We start from the raw sequence: 23,909 nt of genomic DNA on the forward strand, positions 1-23,909 counted from the left end.
AACAATGGCCGAATGTAGACTGGGACCAAACTTATTTATGTTGCTAACAAACAAACGCTTGACTAAAATGGCGGATTCTGTGAAAGACAGAAATTGTCCTCGATAACTCAACACGAGAACAAGCAACCAGACTTATTATGGCCCAGACTGAACTAAAAGCTCGCCGACTGATACCAGAGGATGAGGTATATCGCCAAGTGTTTGACGCAGAGGTTAGTTTTGATTCGTTTTTAGCTCCACAACAAACAGCCAGGTTAACCGTGTGCAGTGATGGGTTTAATTATTAAAATTGAAAGCTGGGTTACCGTTTGTCTCGTAAGTTTATAAATTATTTGTTTACATCCTTAAGTAGGTCTTGATCTGTAATCGCGGCCTATGCCTAAAACTGTACTGCATTTCGTTTGAAAAGGTGGTTTGCAAGCACCTTTCAGCTGTAATTGTCATTGGTACTTGCACATTTTGTTGATTAGAAGAGTATTAGCAAGCATGTTTGTTATAACAAATTGTTGAGGAAGTGAACTATTTTTTAACATCAGGTGGATAAACCCTGGCGTGTTGAAATTTTGTTTAATAAATGCTCATTCATTGTTGTCCGCATTTATGATATCGCAATAGTCAACCATTCACTGAGGAATCTAAGATTATATTAATTACATCAACATGTGTATGAAGAAAAACAAAATCAGCCTACTATGTGTAATTTCTTTTACAGAAGTAATAGGTCATTGCAGGCTGTACATACCATGTAATCTCCAAGCTCTGTTAACTTGAACCAAAACTGTCAGGAAGTGGTGAACATTAATTTTACCACATTGATATGTTGAGCAAAGTGTAGTCCACGTGATGCAAATGTTTTGAAGGATTGTTGTCAAAAAAGCAATGAATTCAACATTGGAGATCCATGGGTATCCCTGCACAAAATGCACCCTGGCACAATGTGGATAAACATTGAGTACTGACCAAAGTGTCAAAGGAGCATTTGTTGCAAATTTGGTACTTTGTTAACATTTCACTAATTATAAGTCATTGGATTGCTGAGGTTTGTACATTTTTCAGCACTTTTTGCTATTCGCCTAGCCCGATCAATATACTGTAGACTACTACATCATAATTGAAGTCATTCCACTGAAATAGAACCTGCACTTAGATTTTTGTCAAACTTTGCCTATTGATTGTTTATATTATAGGAACTTAACTTAACTTAACTTAACTTATAGGAATTTTGAAATAAAAATGGGGGGTCCCCATGTTCGTTTAGGAGCAACAGCACCTTGTTTATACTCAATAAATACTTATAACAGCACCATGATTGTAGTCACGATTGCTTGCTAAATTCATGTTTCTGACAATTGTTTTTTATTCTACACTGAGAATTGGTCCATATTATTTTATTTTATACAGAGAAATTTATTACTCGATTTAAAAAAAAAAAAAAAAACAGAAAAAAATGATAGGTCACCATACTCATTTACGAGAAAATGACGATTTACCTCTATGGCAAGGTTCAGCCGTAAAGAAAAAGCCGCCATTTTTTAATGCATGTGTACTAATCATGTGTGAAATTATGCACAGTAGGGATGCGCAATACAATACTGGGGAATGACCTTAAGTGAATTTTTTAATATGAATGTGTTGTTATTGATGTCTGTCCACAAGAGTGGGATGAACTAGCTTGGCCTTGACTGCTTTACATAATAAAATAGAACAGTCCGTAACTGGAAAGAATGCAAATGAAGATGGTTATGTTACTGTGCACTGTTATGTTATAACATTTGGTTAGCCAATGAAATTAAAGGGCAATGAACCAAGCAGAGATTGCAATTTTCTTCTTGATTTTTGCTGCAATCTAGGTAAACCTGGTAGATGCACTTGAAAAGGAAAGGCAGCCATCCAAACCCAGGTCTGCACCACTTTTACCACTGGTCAGAGAATCAAGAGCTGTGACTGGTCATGGTATTCTGACAAGCCGGCAAAAGAGGTGGATGCAGGGACGACCAAATGAGAGTAGCATAGAGAATCCAGTGCATTTTAAGTAAGTCAAGGTGTAACAAGTTCAGTGATAAGATTCAAAATACATGTCTTACTAAAATAATGAATTAACTTAACCCAGATCACAAATTATGTTGTTTGACAAATTATGTGTTCCTCTTCAATTCTAGGTATGCAGCTCTTGATGCCATGCAAAATACATCTAAATCAGATAGTTTTTTTGAAGCTATAGAAGTAAGAGGACTTCCAGATACACCAAGTGAGTTCTACGTGTATATTTGGGTTATTGACCAAGCGTGAAGTCAAGATGGCTTGATATTAGCCAAGTTCCTTTTTTGCATGTTTATGGTCTGAGACGCAGTTGTCAGGGCCATAAACATGCAAAAAATTAATGGGGGCAATATCCAGCTATCTTGACCAAATAAGCTTGGTCAATAACGGATGTATTGTATAATGAAAAAAGAACACTATTTCCTTGTGGGACACAGTGGTTAATCCCAAGTGGGCAAGATATATAGCATCATCAAAATGCCTGCTTGGGTAGCCAATTACAGTGCAGGATTCAGTTCATCTTGCCTGCTCATGGAGCTAGCCATATAATTAATAACAGTACTTACAGTCATGTACATGTATATGTAAACATTTTTCATTATTTTTTTAAAGTTTATTTTGTGTATAATTTATGATATAATTATACATGTATATGTTATGGTTTAAATTTATTTTCATTTTCATTTTTTTTAAACCAATTTAAATTTTTCAAACTGGTTCATATTTTTTTAAACTTGGTTGAAATTTTCAAACCAGTTTAATTTTCAGTTTAATTTTCAAACAAGTACTTATTGGAATGATGAGATTAGATGTTAGGCTAGCAACTTTGCTAGGCCTGTCTCAATTGTGCTGGGCACTTTTTTGGCACTTTTTCAAATTTGGAGCACTATTTCACATTTCCAGCACTCTTGAGCAATTTAGTATGACCAAAGCAATAAATTATTTCTTTGTGTAATTTTATCATACTTGCTTTATATTTTAAAGAAACTGCTCAAAAGAAGACAAACATCATTGAAAGACTAGAAGCAAGCAGGAAGGAACGGTGTGACAAACTTTACTGTGATTACATTGACTTAGTAAAAAGTGACATTTAATGTCGTTTTATCAATGAACATCTTCCTTTTTACTTGACATTAATTTGATAATACTCCTTTTCCTCAAATTCAAGACATGAATCATATTTAGAAGATATGTATCAGGAATTTGGAGTCATCAATGCTGTAAGTTTGTGCATATATATACATGTAAAAACTGCATATTAAAACATTCAAGTGTTACAAATAAATATAGCTTACACCATAATTTTTGACTGTATGAGTCCTGGCTGTAATGTATTGTACTTTAAGCTCAAGTCAAAGTAAGTTTGATAGTCTTAGGACAGGGTTTTTTTTTAAAATATGACTGTTGGCTGGTATTCTTTAAACCTTCTAGGAGTTGGAGCCACATATACTGGAATCTTGTGAAAATTTAAAAGAACGCTTAGTTGAAAATGATACAGGTAAATCAAATTATCATATTATTGGGGAAAAGAACGTTGTTAAATATCATTTGTAGAAATTTTTACCATCTTTGCATAAAGATATCTTTTACATTATAAATCAATGTTGTTTTTCATTGCAGAAATTGAGCAGCTGCTGCAAACAATAGAAGGTGATGATGTAAGTGACACAGTGTAGCTTAAGTTGCATTTTAAATACAAATGAATGTAGTCACCATGTCCTCTCAATGAACATTAGAAACAGTATCTGTTAATACTGCTTGTGACTGCCAAACTTCATTCAGTCCAAAATAAAAGTGTGCGGCACAATTTTCAATCTGTACAGTGGTACATGTTGTAGATCAATTCTGAACTTCATACAAAATTGCCTTTGTGAACTGTTAAGTATACAAAGTTGTGTAAGTTTCAAATTTTTGAAAGCATGCATATGTAGTGGTGGATTGAGGGGGAGGGTGCAGGAGGTGTACACCCCCTCTCCGAGATGAGGCCTTCTTCTTCGTATTTGCTTTTAAAATCTGTTTACCTTACCAGTCAGTTATGCCATTCCTTAGTGGTGCACCCTCCTAAGAAAAATCTTGGATCCACCCCTCAGACATTTAACAGAAAATAATTGTGCCTAAAAGTGTCAAATTTCTCTTGTCTGTTGTAGGACCTGCTGCTTCACAACTTAGCTGATTTAGAGGAACTATGGGAATGTATTTCAGTGCATTCTGTTCATCGACAAATATTGATCAGAGAGTTGGATGCTACTCTAGAGCAGGTGGAATATGACAGAGGAAACTTGGTGTGTATCATGGAGGACTTGTTTAGAATCATAAGGCTGGGCTGTAATTTGTACAAAGACTACAACAAAATCATGCAATACTGTAGAGCTTTCCTTTGCACGAATTGCATGCCTTTAATCTCAAAATAGGTGATAAATTAACTGTACTTTTATTGTGGCTTTATCTGTCTTTTCATCCCAAATGTTTGATGTACACTTCATGATAGGTTGCTGGGGTGTAACATGCATACCACATGTATGAGTGGTGGTATGAGTCAATCTAGGAGAACTTCTCTTAGATTGACTCATACCAAAAAATTGCTTCACATCTCAGGATATAAGGAGCTCAAAATATCCATTTTCTACTCAAAATTAAGAGATGTGTCTTTTTCTTTTGGCAATTTTAGACATTTTCATGTCAATTTATTCTTTTACTGTGTCAGATTCGTGAGACTCTGAAAGGTTATAACCAAGTTCTTGAGAGAGTAGCACACCTGATGCCCCCTGATGTGCATAGATTGTTAGAGAAGGAAGCTCAGCGAGTCAACTCCACCATTCTAATAAACAGGAGAGCATATGCAGACCTCACGTCTAACCTACTGAGTGGTAAGTATTGTTATTAATTGCCATATACTGAGAACAATTTTTATTGATTCTTGTTAAAATTTTGGAGTTTACCAGTCATTTTGACAGAAGGGACCAGCTAGAATAATGGTATACATATTGAGAACTGCTGAAACTCATGGTTTTAATTTTAACCATTAATTTACTGTAGATTCAAGCCTTATGCATAGCAACTAAATAATTAAAGGCCCATTCTCTTTACTTAACAATCTAAAATACTAATACAAAACTTCTCATGATTATATATTTCAAGCTGATGTTGAACGTGAGAGGCAGTGTTACATAACATGGCAAAGACGAGTAGAGGACTGGAGACAACTGAAATGCCAAGTGGCAGTGGAGAAGTTCAAGTGAGTTAGCTGTATTATTGTTAGTATTAACATAATGTTAACCAGAACTCACACTTTTATCTTTGCTTGAGGCCAAAGCAAAACACAGAAGTGAGTATAAGCAATCATGACATGGAAGCTAAGATAGAAGTCTCTTAAGAATTGATCAATTTATTAGGCATCTGGTGGCTACTTTAAGCTATTTTGAAGTGTTAACAACCATACATGTACATTGATCTCAGTTTATTTATTAACAATTCTTGGCTAGGAATCTCAATGCGTGAGTCATGTTTTCAATACCTACAGTACTTGTATGTCTATTCATAAAACTAGCATTTCTTGTATTTATTGTAGCGAGTTCATGAAGAGTTTATCAATCAAAGACCCACCAGAATTAAGAAGGAAGATGGAATTATTCACTGCAGAACAACGTACTTTAAATAAGAAAAGATTGGATCTCTTAGAATCGCTAAGGTTTGTTGAAGCTGCAACGTGAGTTTACATTTACATGTATCTCATGAGCCCTGAATTAGTTGGTTTTTTTGTCCTGTTTGTTTTCTTCAGAGCTGTCACTCGTTTTGAATAGCCTTTCTTAATCTTAAGTAGTTTGTCTCTAGAAGTAATTCAAATAGAATTCCACAATTTTGATTCAGTGATTTTTGCATTCAACTGCATAAACACACCCTCACATTATTTAATTTGCAGTAAATTTGAAAATTGAAAGATTCTCCAGGTTGAGTTAGCCATCACCCTTCTAACTGTATGGATATGTTTCTTTTTGTGTAACTGTTGTTTTTAAGCATTTTTAATGACATGTTGGTCATATAGTCTATATCCTCTGTCTTTATAGGAACATGAGGCCTCCTAACTCCACTAAATCTGCTGTTTATCAATGGAACACTGCTTTGTTAGACACATGTCATCAACTTGGTGAGTTCACCTGTCCTGAATTAGTCAGTGCTGTGTCTTTGGTGAGAACTGCAACAGTTTTGTCTGTGAGGAACAGGAGTGGAACGACATTAGCATCTTGTTTCCTTATAGAGTAGACCATGTACTTGATTCTATTTATTGTGTGAACTTGATTTCCACTTGTCAAATGAGGTTTTTTTTTTCACTCAAGATTTGCAAATCTTCTCAAAAACCTGCTAACTTGGCGTATCTTTGTCGCACTGTTTTGAGAACAAGAATCGGAAACTCCTCCAGTGTTTCAAATAAGTTTGCTCTATATAAACTCCTGCTGATGTTCTGTAGTAAGGTCTGTTCACTGGCTTAGTAATTCTTCGTGGCAATTACGTTCAAAGGGGAGGGAGGGGAGAAAACTAGAAGCGCGATCGGAGGGGATTAGACTACTGGCTTAGAAATTCAGTCTTCCCAGTTGACTTTCGAGAACAACCGATACTTTACTTCGAAAAAACTGAGAGGAATTTACATCGCTGGGAGTATGATTTAGGATCTAGATATACATTCGTCAGATTAACTTGCCAATTCTACGTGATTACTGTTTAAAGTTACTGTACTTCTATTTTGGGCTTTCAGAGGAGGTCCATGCTAGGTACAAAGACATTTTACAGGCTGAGTATGACCGTGTTATTGACCAGTGTATGGAGGAAGTTAACAGTGTCAAGGTTTGTTCCTTAGTTCATTATGTACAACAGTTGTGATAGCTTATTGAAAGCCGGGAAATTGTAGTTGATTGGTTAAGAGGCAGAATACCAGTGGTCACTAAGCGTTGTGTCTTCAACGTGTTGTGACATGCGAAAATGAGGGCCGTAAGTGAGATTAGTAACCTTTATCTCCTAGGAAAACTTTTATGTTCTGATCTAAGGTGCACAACAATCGATAAAATCAGCGAATAGTTGAAGTTTAACCGACATAAATTTCCTCTTACAAGACTGTTCAGTAGCGATACATCGTAAAGCACCTACTGTACATGTGAAATGACCAGATTAGAAAAATTATCACAACCAGGGCATGCATGTCGTCTTGATCTACAGCTTCATAAAAAGGCGAACGTTTAGACTACATGTAATTGGAGACAGCAATGGTTGCAGCAGTGAAAGTGACAACGAGGGGCACAACCTTATACCAAAAAAGTTTTTTTCAGTTTGTTCTGTCTTGTTTTCCAGGAGCAGTTCCGGTCAGGAGGCATTCTTGATGCAGTCAGAACCGAGGAGGTGATCGAGTGTTTTTTAGTGTTTCAATTTATTTTTGTCTATCTGTTTCAGCGTTTTACTATTATCGTCTTTTCTTCCATTTGTCTCTTAGTTTCAAGAACAAGACATAACCTCGAAAAATTTCAACTTATTAAGAGCTAATCTGCCCTAAACGTAGAGCAGTTATTGTAAATGCTGCATGACGTGTTCTTTCAACTCTGAAATATAGTGTCATTGTCTGAGTATTCATTCTCGTTCCTCCACATAATTTTGTGTCATTCATCTTTCCAACAGGTGATGAATGAGTCATTCCTACCACTCATCGGCGAGAAGCAAACAAAATTCGAACACGAGATTGACAAAATGGAGGTAAAGATGCCGGTCAACATTAGTTACAAGTCAGATAAAGCTAATTACAAGTTAGATAAACCCGGCTAGTTGAAAACTGCCTTGACGACTAAGGTCTTACTTAACTTCGTTTCAATTTCCAGCGCTCTTTGGAGAACATGAGTAGTTTTCACGAGATGATGATCAAATCGCTGTTCAAGTTCGTACAAGGAGCGGCACATTTATGGGACCTACACGAGATCGGCTTGGCTCGACAAGAAAGAAAGTTGCAGGTATATTTCTATGCCTCTGTGTCATGGTTTCAATTTGACAACTGAATTTAAGTTCCATACCGCAGGTCGAAAAAGATTCAGAGCTATTTTAGATACTGTATGCGCTTAGGGGTTGTTTCCAAAGATAACCCGAGGCAAGCACAGTTAAACCACTCAAATCCCTTAAGGATTCTTTCGTTATTATTCCACATCTGCGCTAAAGTTAGTCACTCAAACGAAACCCAGAGTTGATGCCGGTTTTTTGTATACGTATACTGTTTTCGAAATTACTCACAGCCAATAAGCGCCTACGTTTAATAATTATCAATAGTAATCAAGAGAATTGACCCCTTTTAGTAATCTGGAAACTTTTACGTTTTTCAGGAGCAACTGGAGAAAAATCGACGAGACCACGATGGTGCAAATCAGGTGTGTACACAGTCCAAAACGATGCCGGTATATCGTTGCTGAACGCAACCGTAAGAGCTTTACGAATGAATTTACTGTGATATCGTCTATGTTGACTGAGTACATCCATTTATATACATTAAGAATATACATTCAGTGTTTTTACACTTTGTTTTACTTCTGTCACTTGTATAGGTGAAAGAAGCAAATCTGGATATCATTATGGACAAGATGAGGCAGGATTCAAGTGAACAGGTATAATTAAGTGAAAATAAGAATTCGATTGTAAATACATGTGGCTCTTTTCTTTTTGCAGTTCTCATAATAAGTTCTTTGCCTTGCTCTTGACTTAGGCGTTGACAGACAGCCTGCAAAAGGCGTTAACTGCTCTGGATGAGATCAAACAACTGTAAGTACAAACAGAAAGAGATACTGCGGCTATGTTTTACACAGTTACCCCACGCCTGTCATCTTTAGTTGCTATGTTTTGCCTTAAACAGCGTAAGTGTACTATTTCTGTTTGATAATTCACGTTGCGTTTTGTTTTTTCTTAGGTACAACGATTTTCACAGCCTTCAAATGCAGACGTCCAGTTCTTATCCCGACTTAGTCAATGAAGAACTTAAGAAATACGATGGAGAAGTGTGCAAGTATTTCCAAGTGGATCGGAGACAAACAGTGGTCAGTAAATTAGCAGATTCCGTAGGAACTGTAGTCTCCTCCGCAGTCGTTTTTTGGGGATGTCACGCAACGATTCCCCCAAAGAAGGAGGGAGCGTTGCGTGACATCCCAGAAAACGGAGGAGGCTATAGGAACTGAAGATTGGTGTTAAATTTTATAACGAATTTAAAGGTGCAAGTTTACAATACTCGTAAAATACCCGACGAGTTTCCGATTCTTGTCGGCAAATAACAAAATTTTCCGATCATTCACGAATGCTCCGAAGCTTGTCGATGTCATGTGACTAACTCGATCATAGCAAAAGCAAACAGAAAAATAAGAGAGAAAAACATAGTATACTACACCAACTTCCTAATGCAATCAGAAATTCCCTCGCTTGGCTAACTAAACTTCTGGGCAGTTGGAGCTCAAGATTTTGAAAAATATTACGGCAGTACCTTCCAAATGTGCCAATTTTTGCCGATCGTATATGAATTCTACAACTTAGGGGTAATTTCATTCGATCTGTAATTTGAAATTCACAAACTTCATTTCTATAATTTCCTTTTCTGTTGGACTTTTATTTGCTTTTACTAACTCCTGGTTTTGTTTTAGCCTTCAACTGAGTCCAGAATGAAGAAAAAAGATAAGATGGGAAAACAAGAGCAGAGCAAGACAAAGAAAAAAGAAGTAAGAACTTTCAGTGGTTTTCTTATCTGCATCAACCGTTTGCTTATTAACTAATGCTGGTAAATTGGCTCAATTTTGCAAGAGCTTATTCCTGATTTTATCTCTCAAAAAACCATGAAGTTAGCTAACCTTCGGAAAGCAAGCGAGAGAAAGTAGACTGAAATAAATCGCCTGGTGGAATAAAGAATTGAAAACTAAACGCTCAAAACTAACGGAGAAAAAAAACACTTCAAGTTTGATTAATAGGCCATATTCGTTTTCTCGGTATTGGATTGGAACTAGCTTGAAATAGAGGCTTGTGCGGGGGAATATCATTAATAATTTAAAAAAGCGATTAGAGTCATTTGCATTTAAAACGACTTCCCACATTAGCCTCAGTTGCAAGCTAGTTCCAGTCCAATACCGAGAATACGAATATGGACTATTGTGTGCTTCTCATTTGCATGGCTTGTGTAGAAGTCACCCGCGGCCCAGTCCATTGACGATGTGCTTACAACCTCGAACGGCACGACGTTTTACATCCTGGTGGAGCCTGGGGAACACGGTCTGCCTGAGAGTCCAGAGAGTGTTAAGAGTATGAGGACTTGTCTTACCTTTCTAACGGATACACAAGGTACAGTACACCATGTGCAAATTTCTTACTGTATAGTCGTCACTCGCTTCAGTTTCGGATTTGATTCTTGTTGGCTTTCCCAACTTTTCACCTATCAACTGTCCGTGAAATGTTATCGGCATGTTGATACATGTGGATTTCTCACTGTTAAATTGTCTTGATAGCGTTTCCTGTTGTTACAAGCTTCCATTAAACTAGAAACGTTTTATTCTCAAGCACAAGCTCCGTACTTTTACATAACAATCTCCGAGGACATGGCTCATCCCCGACGAAATCCCAGCATACACTGCGGTACATTAACTTGCGGTCACACACTCAACATAACATGTCATGCACTCTACGCTTTATTTCTAAAATGAAAAGAACATTTCTTTTATTTGTTTTTTAGAAGAAGATGAAGAAGAGGAAGATGCTTTGCCGTCTTATATTGAAGCCATCGTCATCAGGGAAGAACTTTTCTTGGACCTCAGAAAACAGTAAGTAAGCTTACCATTAGTCCTGGGCAAGCCCTTCTTGTCAATTAAACAGGTACGACAGTAAAGGTCTGGTCTCGAGACACCGACGTAGAATGCGAAATACAATGAACATTGAAGAAATGACTGATCATCGCAGTTACACACACAACTTAAGCAGCTGCGATACCGGTGCAGTGCTCTACGAACTGAGCTAACAAGCCAACTGGGGGCTGGTCACTTTGTGAGTTCGTAATATACCCGTAGATGGTGAAGATACAAGTGTATATTTGAAAGATCATATACTTGAACTGCGGAGAAAGATATCCGCATTTCAAGTATATGATCTTTCATATATTCACTGACAATGAACATTTGCGCGCCCAGTTGCCAAATGCTAGCACTAGAACTGGATGCAAGACTATCTTTTTAGGAGTCAATGTTGGCATTCAAGATGGTGGTTGAATACATTTTTTTCAAACATTTCCTTCTGTTGTAGAAGAGTCAATGTATACTTATGTAAAAAAAAAAGACATTTTAAGTTTTTGTAAAGTGCAGCACGCAAACTGATCTAACTGGCTTGTGGCTTTATTATATCTGTAGCATACGAATGGAATTTTTAGAACATCTTGAAGAATGGAAGATACAGGCCATGGACAGAGCAAACAGCGTAGTAGCAGCTAAGGTAAACATTTAGATCTGCAGTATTGTACATTTGCACGTGGATGTACACACGTAATTGTTTTTCGGCATTTTTTTTTCACAACGTTTAAGGCTTGTGCGTAGGCTCTTTGCCAGTGTTCAATATGGTGTGAAATATATTGTAAGTGTTCCTAGAACTTTTCGCAAGCTTGCTAATCAGCAATGTTAAGGTCCCAGGGGAATTCCCTTATATAGAAATGACAAGATGCTAGTCGCAAATTCCGTAAAGAACCCCCTCAGAGGTACCAGACTCTTACTTTATGGGGATGGCTCAACTCTTACTTTGTGGGGATGAAACAACTAATTAACTTACATTGACAATTTGATATTGTGATGGTGACTATGTTACAGGTAAATGAAAAAATTTCAAATTGGAATTAGTCGATTAACGCAAAGTTTTACAACATCTTTTACTGAGCTCACCAACCTAAAAGGTAGGGCGAAAATTCTGAACCGAACCTGGACGCTCGTTTGAGAATTAAGTATATTTACATTATATTTTTTAACAGACTAAACGGTACCAATTGACAAATTTTTCCCCCAAATGTTATAACAAGCAACCTGTCATAGTTATAGATGAATCCGCCGCCCTCTTCCATGGTCAGGGGGCAGGACGTGGTAGGGGAATTTACTGAATCCGTATTCTTTTGACAACAGGCGCTTGGACGATTTGTTGATTATCGCATTTCTAATTCTTTGGCTTGGATTCGTCGGTGGGTTGCATAATTGAGATTGTTATTCCCTTTTTTGTAGGTTGAGGAGTTAAACAGTGAGTTAGACTTGCGGCTTCATCTCCACGAGCCAAGAGCTGCCAGAGCGGAGCAGGACGTGCATAATGTGAGAGCAGGTAGGTACACTGTTAGCTGTCATGATTTAGACCTTTTAAAAGTCCTTTCAACAAATCTTCCCTGGCTTTTTGGTTTCGCCGTCGCTTCGCTCGAGGAAGATGTATAAGCGAAGGATTAAGCAAAGGTCGACTTGTGGCAAGACTATACATGCATGGTTGTAATCTTTTGAAATTTTAAGAACCCGTAACCCTATAAGAGATTTTAGCGTCCGATTTCCCAGAAATCTAATGTCCTATTTTTTCATGGTCCTGCAGCGGAATTGGTGATGCATCGAGAGCGAGTTGAACGGCACTGCAAGGGTGTTACTACGTCTCTAAATGAGTTCAAGGCGAGGTTCCAACAGATGGTAGAAGAACATGATAAGGAGGTCAGTCAAGAACTGCCTTGTTATTTGAAAATGTCAATCGATGGATATGTTGGTCGTGGAAGTGTCCTAGGAGATCTCCTAACGAATTAAATAAGCTAACTACAGAACCAGATGCATTAGTTGGAGAAAAGAAAGACCGCACACCACAAGTTTAACGTGGAATTGCAGTCTTTTTCAGTTAAAGTAACTTGTAACACTTAAACGAAAAACTAACGAACCTAAACGAAGGTGCCATGGAGAAACTAAACTTCAAGTATTCAACATCAGTGGTCTCATAAAAACATGTCACCGGCTAGCCTCCTGACTGACTGTTTCCATTTTGTATTTCAGACGGACATTTTCAAACAATCCGTTCAAGAGCTTGAGGCGACATTCACTTCAGCGACAAAAACTCACGAGTACGTAACTGTGTTTTTATACTGATGTTCACTCTTAAGCCATTCCTTGGCCGGATTAATCTGTCAGGATCAATGTAGTAGATTAGCGCGTTTTGGGCAACTCGCCGTTGGAATTTCCGATACTTATTGCCCAATCGCTAAGAAAGAGCAAGAGCACTGCGAAGATTGTTACGCCAGGATTCGTTGTGTTACTGAGCAGTATCCCAGTCGAACTGGTGGTCTTTGTTGTTGACAGAAGTAAGGGTCCCTTTGTGAATTTTTCCTTTCAGACTCTTGGTGATCCAAGATCAAGTTGCAGGACGTGTTGAGCAAGTGAGAACTTTTTCATTGCATTTAAATCTACATTCTGATGGTCACCGCGCTCCAAGCAGCTCCATTGGAAAATTTCAGTTTAGTTGACATACTGTATCTCTATAGAGTCTGCTGCGCCCGTTAATTGGCTACAGTGTGTTAAATCAGTATTCCTCACTTAACATTCAATGTGCATTTTTAAAAACAAATATTACTCAGTTGCTTCGGTCAAGGTTCTGCAGACAAAAATAGTAACCGTATATGATTTTTGGTTAGAAAGGATTGGATGTGAATATTTCAGAGCACGCGAGACAACCCCCTACCCAGGGTCTCTCTTCTTCCTTAGAGAGACCCTGAGCACTAGGTTGCACGAGAGATCAGCTGCAGGCTGCGTTCTCGTATCTTCTTCAAATTATCAGTTTCTCGTCGTCAATCTTTCTGCCAGTAATCCAGATTCCCATCTAAATCCTAGTTAATCTGTGGATTGCTCTGTTTGGTTTGTGTCCATAGTACATGGATGTAATCAGAACTTCCCTCAGAAAGTTTCGTCACGATCTGGATGACATGCTGAGCACTGTGCGGAACTCAAACGCAAGATTCAGAAAAACATTCAAGTAAGAATTGCGTGGCTGTCAAGACTAGGAGCTGGGATATGGGTGAAGGGGTTGTAATTTTGAAACTCTTTGAAGTAGGGGTGGCTATAAAGTAGTAATGATATTGTAAATATTCGTGCGTTTTTATCAAGAGCCCCTGGCTCGGGAGATTGGGCAACCACTCCCTCACGTTTATGACTCAAAATAAAGTTACCTTACCTTACCTTACCTTAGCTCCGTATTGAGTGCCGTTTAATGATGTTGGCTTGTCAACCTTGATACATGTAGCTGAGTGTCTTTTTAGGCTCAGTGTTTAAGACATCGAATTTGGTTTTTGAAATCTTTGAAGCGTAAGCAAAGTTACTCTCAGTAAAACTGGAATTGGTGGAAGTTTTTAGGTCCCATAGGAGTGTATCCCATCAAACATGACGTGGACCACGTTTTTGCTTCATTTTGTTGTTGCCGGCTATGCAGGCTCAATCAGCTCTTGGGCTTGAAACAGTTGAATTACAGTAATAAATGCAACGCAATCTGCCCATATCAGTTCCTTTTTGCTTCTTCCCTTTGTATTCAAATGTTTTCTTGGATCCACACGCAAGATTATGCCAGTGTATAATACGGTTCTCTGCGGTTGTCCCTACCGTAGACTTACAACTTTCCTCAAGCTTTGTTTTCTACACTCTCTAGGGTATTTTCCGACGGTGGCAATTTTTCAACGGATGAAGTCGATGAGTACAGAAAGAAACTGGTGAGTGCTTCTTATCCGTTCTCTGTTTGTCCCGTTTAGCTCTCCTCTTAACATTCAAAGTAGTACAAGTCGGGAAATCTTCACTGCAACTGTGATTCTCAAATATTAGGAACGCATGGCGAGTAAGATCGACTCTTCAGAGGGATCCTTCATGGCTGAACTGGAGGGAATGGAATCCAAGAGACTAGAAGCAGCTACCGACTATGCTGGCAAGTTAGAAGATAGGTGGGTTGTGCTGTATAAATAGTTAACTTACAAGATGAATTTTTTGTTTTTTTGCCAAGTGCACTTCAACGTCTTGCTCGCCCTCTCCAATCTTATATATACGTTCCATATCTCATGGTGTAAAATCTTACTCTCCCCTCAACTAATTAGGGTAGTTTTATGTGAGCGCATTAAGACCACCACTGTTAACTCAATACCTTGCACCAAGCCACTAAATCTCTAGCTTGGGTGCAGACGTCTAGAATTTCTTTTTCCGTGTAAAAGGAAAAAGTGTACGTCCTCAAGCAGGCTACAAAAAACGTCGACCCAAAATATAGAAACCTTTCCTGTTGCGAACCCTATAACTAAGACTTTACCTTGTAAGCAAGGAATTCAATTTTGTTTTTACGTTGCTCTGTAGGTTTAAAAATCATTTGTTTGACTTGACATTTATGGAAAAAGTGACTAGATGGCTGACAAACACTCAAGTCAAGGTCAAAAGCGAAGTAAGTAATTCACAAAAATAGAACGGATGATTTTTATGGGGACTCTCATATCAGTTACTAAATCGGACAATCTTCTGCTTTGTCTGAGATGTGTTTCATAAAAGATGTTCATTTCTGCCTTTTATTAGGTTGCATTCAGTAATTCTCAGGCCAAAAAGCTCGCTATCTATCTGTCCACGTTTGAGCGCCATATTGATGCGGTAGAAAAACCCAATCTTGACAAAGAGGTGAGATACATTCTCAGTCATATGAGTCAGTGAAATCAGTCCGAGGGTCGAAGTTAGTGAGGACTTCCTACAACAATTTCAAACGCAAATAAAATAGATGTAACTTAGAACAATCAGCTCTGAATTATACTTGTTTCATTTGCGTTTAAAACTGTTGTAAAAAGTGAAAACTTCCTCCTTCAGTAATGCTGATGATTGCATTGCCATTAAGTCGTTATTTATTATGATGGACAGTTGTTCTATACAAACAAAATTAGCTGCAGTATGCGGCAAAGTGAACTTTTTTTTCTTTCATCTTCATCAGCAAGTAACAGCTCGTGAAGTGCAAAGCAGCCTCATTCCAATCCTTCAAACATTCCATGAGAGGTCCATGTACCTAAATTGTCTCCTCAACCCAGCCACGCCCAGTCTGGCTGCCTTGCAGGCTGGATTCAAGAGAAAAGAGGAGAAAAAGGAAGAAGAGAGAAAAGAAGAAAAAGGCTCCAAGGGAGCACTCAAGTTAGTTGGGACCATTCAATCTCTTTGAAAAGGATCTTATACCTGTTAATTCTCATATGAAATGCGGCCTGTTTATTTGTTTGTTTGGACTAGATATTAAGCAACTGAGGATCTCTGTTGCTTGAAGAGTTTCCAGATTTGCCGGTTGAGAAACAAAGGATTCTCTATTTGTAGTTTTGGTTCCTGACTATTCAGAAGATTCTGCATGAAGGCGGATCATGTACTCTTGTTAATATGTGACAATGTAAAGACTTTTAAAATTGTGTTTAGTCATCCTCTTTTTCTTGAAGCTTTCTTCCTCTCCTTTCAAATCTGCTGCCAAGTTGAAAGCATTCTTACTTTACCCAATCGACTATCTTCTTTCTGCTACTTACCTCAACTATGGTTTCAGATGTTTGAATGTGGGTTTGTCTTCCTCTGAACAGCTACAAGTTGTAGAACCCATACCTTGGCCAAGAGTGAATCGTCTTTGAGTTATTTTCGTTATCTGTTTAAGCACAGAGTGAATGTAAATGATTTCCATCCACCTATGTGTGTTCCTTCTTTCTGCCTAGTCTTCATGTGACCAATGCTCCAGATAATGAGCGGGCCGAGGTAAAAAACCTGACAAGTCCCGCCGCCTGACCCGACAAATTAGTAGAAAACTTCCGATTATTTGACGAAGTTCTTACATGTATCTAGTGACCCGTGGTATTACGTTTTGTCTCCACGCCCTTTCCTGTCTAGATATTCTTCTCTGTTTCATGTCAGAAGACGCAGGAAGCGTGGGTTCTTGTATACCATTATCCCGGCGTAACCACCTGTACACCTTTGTATTTGTACTTCGTAGCATAATCATCTTTCTTTTTCCCCCCTCTATCTTTGTGCTATTTTTGCAATGTGATACTTCTTGTTTGAGCATCCTTCTCTTTTATTCTTGTCTTTCCATTCTTTGACTTCCTTCTGTCCATCTCAGTACAATCGCGGAAGAAGAACTTGAAGATCTCCTCTCAGACTCCAGTGAGGATGGACTGAATCCCTTGGTTCAGACTCCGGTTGTCAGAGACACGATCTTGTCTTGGCGTCGCGTGTACAACTTTCCTTCGCCAGAAAATTTTCGTCGCTTTGTAGAGAGTCCTTCTTCACCGACGCAGTCTGAAGGAAAGGCTTCTCCAAAGTATGCTTGCTGTTAATTCTTTCAGAACTTCTTTGTCTTTTTCTCTATGCTTTGCATTTTCTTGTTAGGGATGGTAGTTTTTGAGCAGTGATCTTTCCTGTAGATATTTGTTTTTTTGAGAGACGTCGTCAAATGTGTGTCTGCGTTCATGCATCTGTTACGTTTAATTTCTTTGCTTCTTTCTTGTCATTACCCACGTGTTTGTGAGGCACTCCTCTATTACTAGAGGAGGACTAATCAACTCTCGATGGTGTGTATTTAATTCTTCCCGTAATCTTCATGCTAAATCGCATGGGTTTAACAAAATGTAAAATGCTTTGTACGCGGGCCACGAGAGTTAGTTTAGGCGAATCAACTTGAGCCAAAGTAAGTCTTGAGAGTAGAAGTACTTCTGAGTTCTCCATTTGTAATCAGGCTTTGTAATCAAAAGACGATGCTATTGTATGTTCCTGGTGATGTCAACAGAGTTTAGCTGTTGTAGAGAGAAATGAGATTTTTTCTGTAAACTTTCTTTAAAACAACTGCAGATACCACTGCAGTGTTTCAACAAATTAACTTTCTCTCTTTATCTGCCGTGATTTACGTGAAATATGCTCATGATTTCTTGCCTAGTGTCTTTACTTTATGTGCTTGTGCTTTTGCCTGTCGCAGATCCAAGAAAAGCAAAAGAAAGTTGTCCCAGAAGGTTTTAATAGGAAGCAACGAGACAACAGATTCTACTGAACCGCAAAGTGGAGAAGGCTTGAAACCCAAGAGTACTCGTGAGTGACAGGTTTACTCTGTATTTGCCAGATGATGGTGTGTTCAAGCTGCATTCGTGATTTCAGTGATTTGATTTAATCTTATTTACGGCAATGTCCATTTCCAGCGTCTCTTTCGAGGGCAGCCAAGGCCGCCGAGAGTGATGGAAGACCAAAGACAGTCCCAGGCGAGGTAAAGATGGGAGGTGTTTAGGGCTTCACTATTGTTTCATGAGTAATAAATAAATTCCCCATAATCCCTTCACGTCACTGTAGTTTATTTCACTTGAACACCATAGACTTAGAACGGGATTGTTAGAGCGGTTTTCATTTGAGTGTCGAAAAGTAATTGATTTTGCACTTACTACGCTACGCGATTGGCTTAAAAAACTCGCACCAAGTCGCGACTCATTCGCACACGTTTTCCCGCGCTTCGCGTCAGCTAGTTGTAATTACTGTGATTGGCTAGATCGATTACTTTGGTCTTGGTGCAACGACACTCCATTGAAAACCGCTCTGTTACGTTTGTGAATTGACGCAATGAAGAGGACTGAAAAATGATCGGTGTTTGAAATAGAAGGTTAAATCGTTGTCTTTCCTTTCAAGCTGAGCCACACGCTGTCTGATTTGGACAAGCAGGCTGGAAGACAAAAGAGCGCTGGGTGAGAATATTAGTCAATTACATTTTGCATTTTTTTTTTTACTGTTTTCCAATTGACCGAACCAGCCGTTTCGTACAGAGGTTTTTCATGACGTCGAGCAAATGTGGGAATTTCGGAGAGATCAAATTCTTCTGAAATTGTTTAGTCCATGCAATTAATCTGTAGTTTGTATTTTTCTTTTTTCACATGTCCTTAGAAGTCGTAAGTTAAGTGCATCCAGACGAGATCCTCTTGGACCCAGATATGACAAGAAGTACCTGGTGTTCGGTGAAAAGATGGAGGATGGAAAGTAAGTTTCTTGTCTTGTGTTTTCACTACTTGTAGGTTGTGTCACGTGCGCGCACGTGTTAGCCTTATTTTTTCATCCTCGTTCGTCTCTTGCATTTTACTAATGTATATTTGAGCCAAGCGTACATTACCTATTTCGCGTAACCTTCACCTATCCTCCTCGTGTCAAGTGGTACATGAGGCCTCTATTTATCGTTAAATTAATAACTTGGTGAAGGTAGAGATCTGAAAGTAGTTAACATTGTCATAGACTGAAATATCTCCATGATGTACACTTTGTGTATAGCTTTGGTGTCACTTTGACCTAACGTTTTGACCTTAAGTTTTGATTTCTTTATTGCAGACACTTTATGGCTCGAATTAGAAATATACTGAGGGAAGGCTTAGAGGGCTTATTGGCTACTTCTGAGGTATTGTTGCATTCTAACGCCTTTGGTTACATTAAAAATTTTCGCTCCCCCTCCCATAGTGATACTCGTTTATCACTGATTCGTTTGATTACCAGATGTACTATCGCCAGAAAGGTCAGCGGACTCCAACTCGGCCTCAGGCTATCCATGAGAATTTTGACTTCTGTGCAGACGCTTTGGTTCAGCGGTTGACGTCATATAAGACCCAGTCCGAAGAGTATCACAATTCATGCATTCAAGGTGAGAGAGTGTGGACTTCTGTCTTCTCATGCGAATATACTATTTATTTTGCCTGTTTGGTATGAATATTAGTGGCAGGAAGAGATTATTGTTCCCGTTAGTGAAAGAGTGAGCTTTTCACAACCTGAGTGAAGGAAGACAGTACGTACGGAATATGTACGCATTTAAACTTGAACATCATGATGTAAAAATTAACGGGGCAGTTTTCACCAGAATAACAACATGCAGACTGTGGTCTTTCTTTGCCACTGTTTTGAAGACGCGCTTTTTATACCTTGTAACTAACTCCGCTTAGCAGATGTAAACGATTAAACCGTTGATATTGGTGTTGTTGTTTATAGAACTTCGCTCGCAGATGCAGAAGTTTTCGGTGATTTTAGTTCATCTTCCACCTCTGGTAGTAGAGATCATAGTCGCTGATCAGCTGAGCGATTTAGAAAAACAAAGAGAAACGCTGGAGAATGACTATAAAGTCATGGTTCAAGAACTAGAGCGAAGAAAGGTACAGTATAAACAAGTGAAATTTCTTACCGTGCATCGCGAGAAACTTTATGGCCGACGAGAGCTTCCCATGAAGTATAAATGTGGCGTTCTTTCGCGTGCTCCTCACATCTTTTCGCCCGGCGTAAGCAATGAGAAAACTCCAGGCAGCGAAAGGAATAAGAGAAAAGTTTGGGCCGCGATATTCAACGACGTTATAGAGGGTGTCATAGATCTTAAAATACTGATTACGGAGATATTTAATTCGACCTCCGTCGGAAAGAATTCTAATGACTTTCTTGTAAAAAGGAAGGAAACATTCACGTAAGCGATTGGCCAAGAGGATCTACCACATTCCTTACTGTGTTGAATATACGAAGTTACACGGGGTTCTTGATGTTGTCGTAATTTAAACTTTACTTCCTGATCCTGGTTAACGAAGGATAAGGACAGTAAGAATGGACTTTCAGCGTTTTTGAACATTGTACGCTCGCTTGTATCAACATAGGTCTTTGGTTTGAGCGCACTTCAGGCGAAAAAATCTCGATAATGACAGAGGCAAATTAGTTTGTTGCTATGTATTATGCAGAGTCTTCACCAGTCTCAGCTGCGGCCATCTTTGGGCCATCCTCACAACAGAACAGAAATGGACACACTGTGCAGCAGTGAAGAGAGAAGACGACAGGAAGCACTGGATGGAGCTAAACAGCATGCTGAAGCTCTGGCGGTGGGTCATTATAATCCTGCCAAATAAATCGGGCCGTAGAGGGGCGAGTTGGCAAAATTCAGTCTGAATTCCACGTTATTGAGTAGGAAACAGTATTTACTTTGCTACTCAACATTTTAACGAATGGAAATGTTACAGCTAGATTGAAACTTCTCCTTATGCAGTGCTTTTCTGAACGGTTCTTCTTGAGCGAACTTCAAATACGGCAGGCGACGTACATCACAGGATATATGTCATGCGTAGAGCGTTTTCACATGACGTCACGGCGGCCATTTTGGTGTTCCCAAACAATAAAATTTCGCTTCTTTTAGAAACGAATTTTTTTTTATGCAAGAGGAAAAAAAGGGGAAACAGGAAAAAATGAACGCACGCACTCGTGTAATATTTAACACAATAAATATTAATGTAACTTTTATTCTGCTTCTCAGAAACTCGAAGCCCAGTTTGCAGGCGTCTTTATCGAGAAACTCGCGCAGACATGTGAGACCATGTTACTTCAGTTTGATGCAGTTCTCTCTCTGGATGACGTTGAAGTGGGAAGTAAGTTGTTTAGCCATATGTTGTACACAGATTCGTATTTAGTGGTCCTCCAGGTCACTTTTCTCCGCGCGTCCAACATTGCTCATTCTGGGTCGATGGGAACGAGGTTGTCCGGGTCGATCCGTAACAAAAACTACCTCGGAAGTAACCCACCACTTTTTGTACATTTGGAATGTCCAGTTAAAATGCTATATAGCGATCAACCATTTTTGTTTAGCTGGGTTGGTAGGCAGTCTTTGTGCGCTGTTCTAAATCTACGATTCCCTTCGGGTACAAAGAGTTTTATCTTGGAAGTTAGCCCGCTCGTGGCAAACCCAGTTCATTCAGCGAGTCACACGACAAAGCTTTCAAATATTTCATATGATATTTTAACGTCGCGAAACATGTTCATGTTTAAGAAGTTCTAAGACTAACCATAAGATGTATCACGGTACTGGTTTTGTTTCATAGAGGTTGAACCCAAACCAAAGAGCACCAAGAGGCTCTTAAGAGAAAAAATGTCAGGAGACGAAGACGGCAAAGGTAAGGAATCTTAATTGTGCAGAGACCTAGAAGTAGAACAATCGTCAACTAAAAGTCTGTGGTCTGTTCTTTTATGGATCTCTCGCGACAAAAACTCGGCAAAACAGCTACTAGATCCACCACGTGCTTGGTGGAAAATGTGGCTATGTTCTTGATAGAGTAGGTCAGCAAATGACCCTAAATTATTGTCTTTGAATTTTTTCCAACGTGAAATAATTGAATGCAGATATCATCTATTTGAATTTTTAACTTTTTCGCCTGTTCGACATGACGTCACATATTTGCAAAAGAGGAACCACAGTGGGAATTCAAACTCTGCAGTGCTTGCCTTTGCTATTATTTTGCGAGACTAATGCGTTTTTAATCTAATCGTCAGTTTAGACTATTCCTTCTATATGTTAACGAGGTGGACGTTTTCTTTAAAACCCGAATCATACTGTTTATCGTTGTCTCCGAGAGAAAAGTTCCCTCTAACTTTTTTTATATTTCTCGTTCCAGACAAGTTAGCGCCCTTTCCATCTGGTGGAACAACATGGGAAGGACTACCAACGAACGAACTTGTGCTGGAAGAGTCTGTCGACAAGAAACACAATATCCTTTTAATTTCACTTCAGTCTTCTTCGCAAGAGCTAGTTCGAACTTTACCTACATGTGTACCAAGCATGCATGGGTGGAGAGGGAGGGAAGTGGGATTGGTTCGTTAAGAAAACCCAGGTTCTCCTATTGAGCTATATTCGCTTTTGATTTTGCGCCAGGCTTATAGTTATTGAAACAAATCTCGAAAGACTTCTTGTTTTTCTTCTTTTGAAATGTCAGTGTCACAGACTATGAAATACTAAAAATGTTTCTTTAACAGTTTCTCACGAACCCCTACTGTCAAAACGGTCAAGACGACACAAGGTCATCTGGCTGTCATCAAATCACGAAACAAGGCTTACGAGGTAAAATTCTTTATAAATTTACTAAAGCCAAGTTAATTTTGTACTGCATTTATAATGGTTTCATTGGGTTTTTGAGAGAAACAAATGATCTTGACGTCTAAGGCCTCTTCCACACCAATACTGTGTGATTCGTTTTCGCCTATCGTCTACACTGAAACGACCAAAAACGCTGATAAAAACAGAGGCTTTCTACAACGGTTTCAAAAGTGGAGCCTTTTGAAAACGCATCGTTTTGAAAACGTTCCGTTTCTAGTGTGGTAGGTGAAAACGAAGCTTTTGAAAACGGTGCCGAGAAAAGTGTCACATACTGTCGTTTCCATCAGCGTTTTCGGGCGTTTTAACGTGAATAAATTTTGCTGGCACAAATTCAGACATAAGTTGAATATCATTGCTCAAATTAAGGAAATGGGTAATTATCTCTTAATGGCCAGTTCCCTTTTATGCGACGCGCCTGCAGGGAATCATGGTAGTTGTATTCATCAAAAAAACATCCAGTCCAAGGTGTTGAATAAAACTACCATGATTCCCTGCAGGCACATCTCATAGAGGGAATTGGCCATTGATTTTGTCTTTTCTTTTCTTTTTTTTTTTCTTTTTTTTTTTCACATTCTTCAGGATTATAAAGAGAAGTTTGAGTCTCGCCTGATGGCCATTCGAGAGGCAACGAGTGCGCAAATTCAGAACGAGGAAAGATGGACAAGAAGCTGGCAACGATCCATCAACAAAATAAAAGAACTTTACTGAGATGACTTAGTTCAATTACTAGGCTGAGTTTCTATTTTAGAGGAGGTGACATCTTGTATGGTTTACATTGCAAAAAGGAAAAGGAAAGACTAGCAGTGAAAACGAAAAGAAAAATCACATTTGTCTTACTTTAGCTTTTTGAGGTCATATTTCTTGTACAGGTATTTATTTGGTTTGAACCTTCAAGACTGTAAAAAATGTAAATAAATGGATGTTGAGTAAACGACTGTTTTGTAGAATGCAGTGAA

At 38.7% G+C, this 23,909-nt stretch overlaps 1 protein-coding gene across 1 annotated transcript; it reads left to right on the forward strand.

Annotated features, from left to right (window-relative positions):
• The first annotated feature begins 26 nt into the window (after positions 1-26).
• LOC110049004 (coiled-coil domain-containing protein 180-like) lies at positions 27-23,904 on the forward strand. Its single transcript, XM_089274769.1, has 47 exons — positions 27-212; positions 1,851-2,032; positions 2,160-2,248; positions 3,025-3,082; positions 3,209-3,260; positions 3,472-3,538; positions 3,661-3,698; positions 4,188-4,322; positions 4,745-4,907; positions 5,179-5,275; positions 5,609-5,728; positions 6,105-6,184; positions 6,791-6,879; positions 7,381-7,428; positions 7,702-7,776; positions 7,899-8,027; positions 8,391-8,435; positions 8,610-8,669; positions 8,768-8,823; positions 8,969-9,095; positions 9,690-9,764; positions 10,221-10,377; positions 10,766-10,853; positions 11,433-11,514; positions 12,285-12,378; positions 12,634-12,746; positions 13,077-13,144; positions 13,414-13,456; positions 13,946-14,049; positions 14,716-14,776; positions 14,886-15,001; positions 15,402-15,486; positions 15,615-15,713; positions 16,018-16,211; positions 18,019-18,128; positions 18,236-18,300; positions 18,714-18,769; positions 18,966-19,058; positions 19,401-19,467; positions 19,563-19,707; positions 20,049-20,209; positions 20,777-20,914; positions 21,343-21,454; positions 21,905-21,976; positions 22,475-22,567; positions 22,841-22,917; positions 23,533-23,904. The coding sequence occupies exons 1-47, from the start codon at positions 138-140 to the stop codon at positions 23,659-23,661; spliced, it is 4,482 nt and encodes a 1,493-aa protein (XP_089130895.1). The 5' UTR covers positions 27-137; the 3' UTR covers positions 23,662-23,904.
• The last annotated feature ends 5 nt before the right edge of the window (positions 23,905-23,909 follow it).

The sequence above is a fragment of the Orbicella faveolata genome, unplaced genomic scaffold (assembly GCF_042242905.1).
Source record: "Orbicella faveolata isolate gen_17 unplaced genomic scaffold, um_ofav_v1 contig_36, whole genome shotgun sequence".
Lineage (NCBI taxonomy): Eukaryota > Metazoa > Cnidaria > Anthozoa > Scleractinia > Merulinidae > Orbicella > Orbicella faveolata.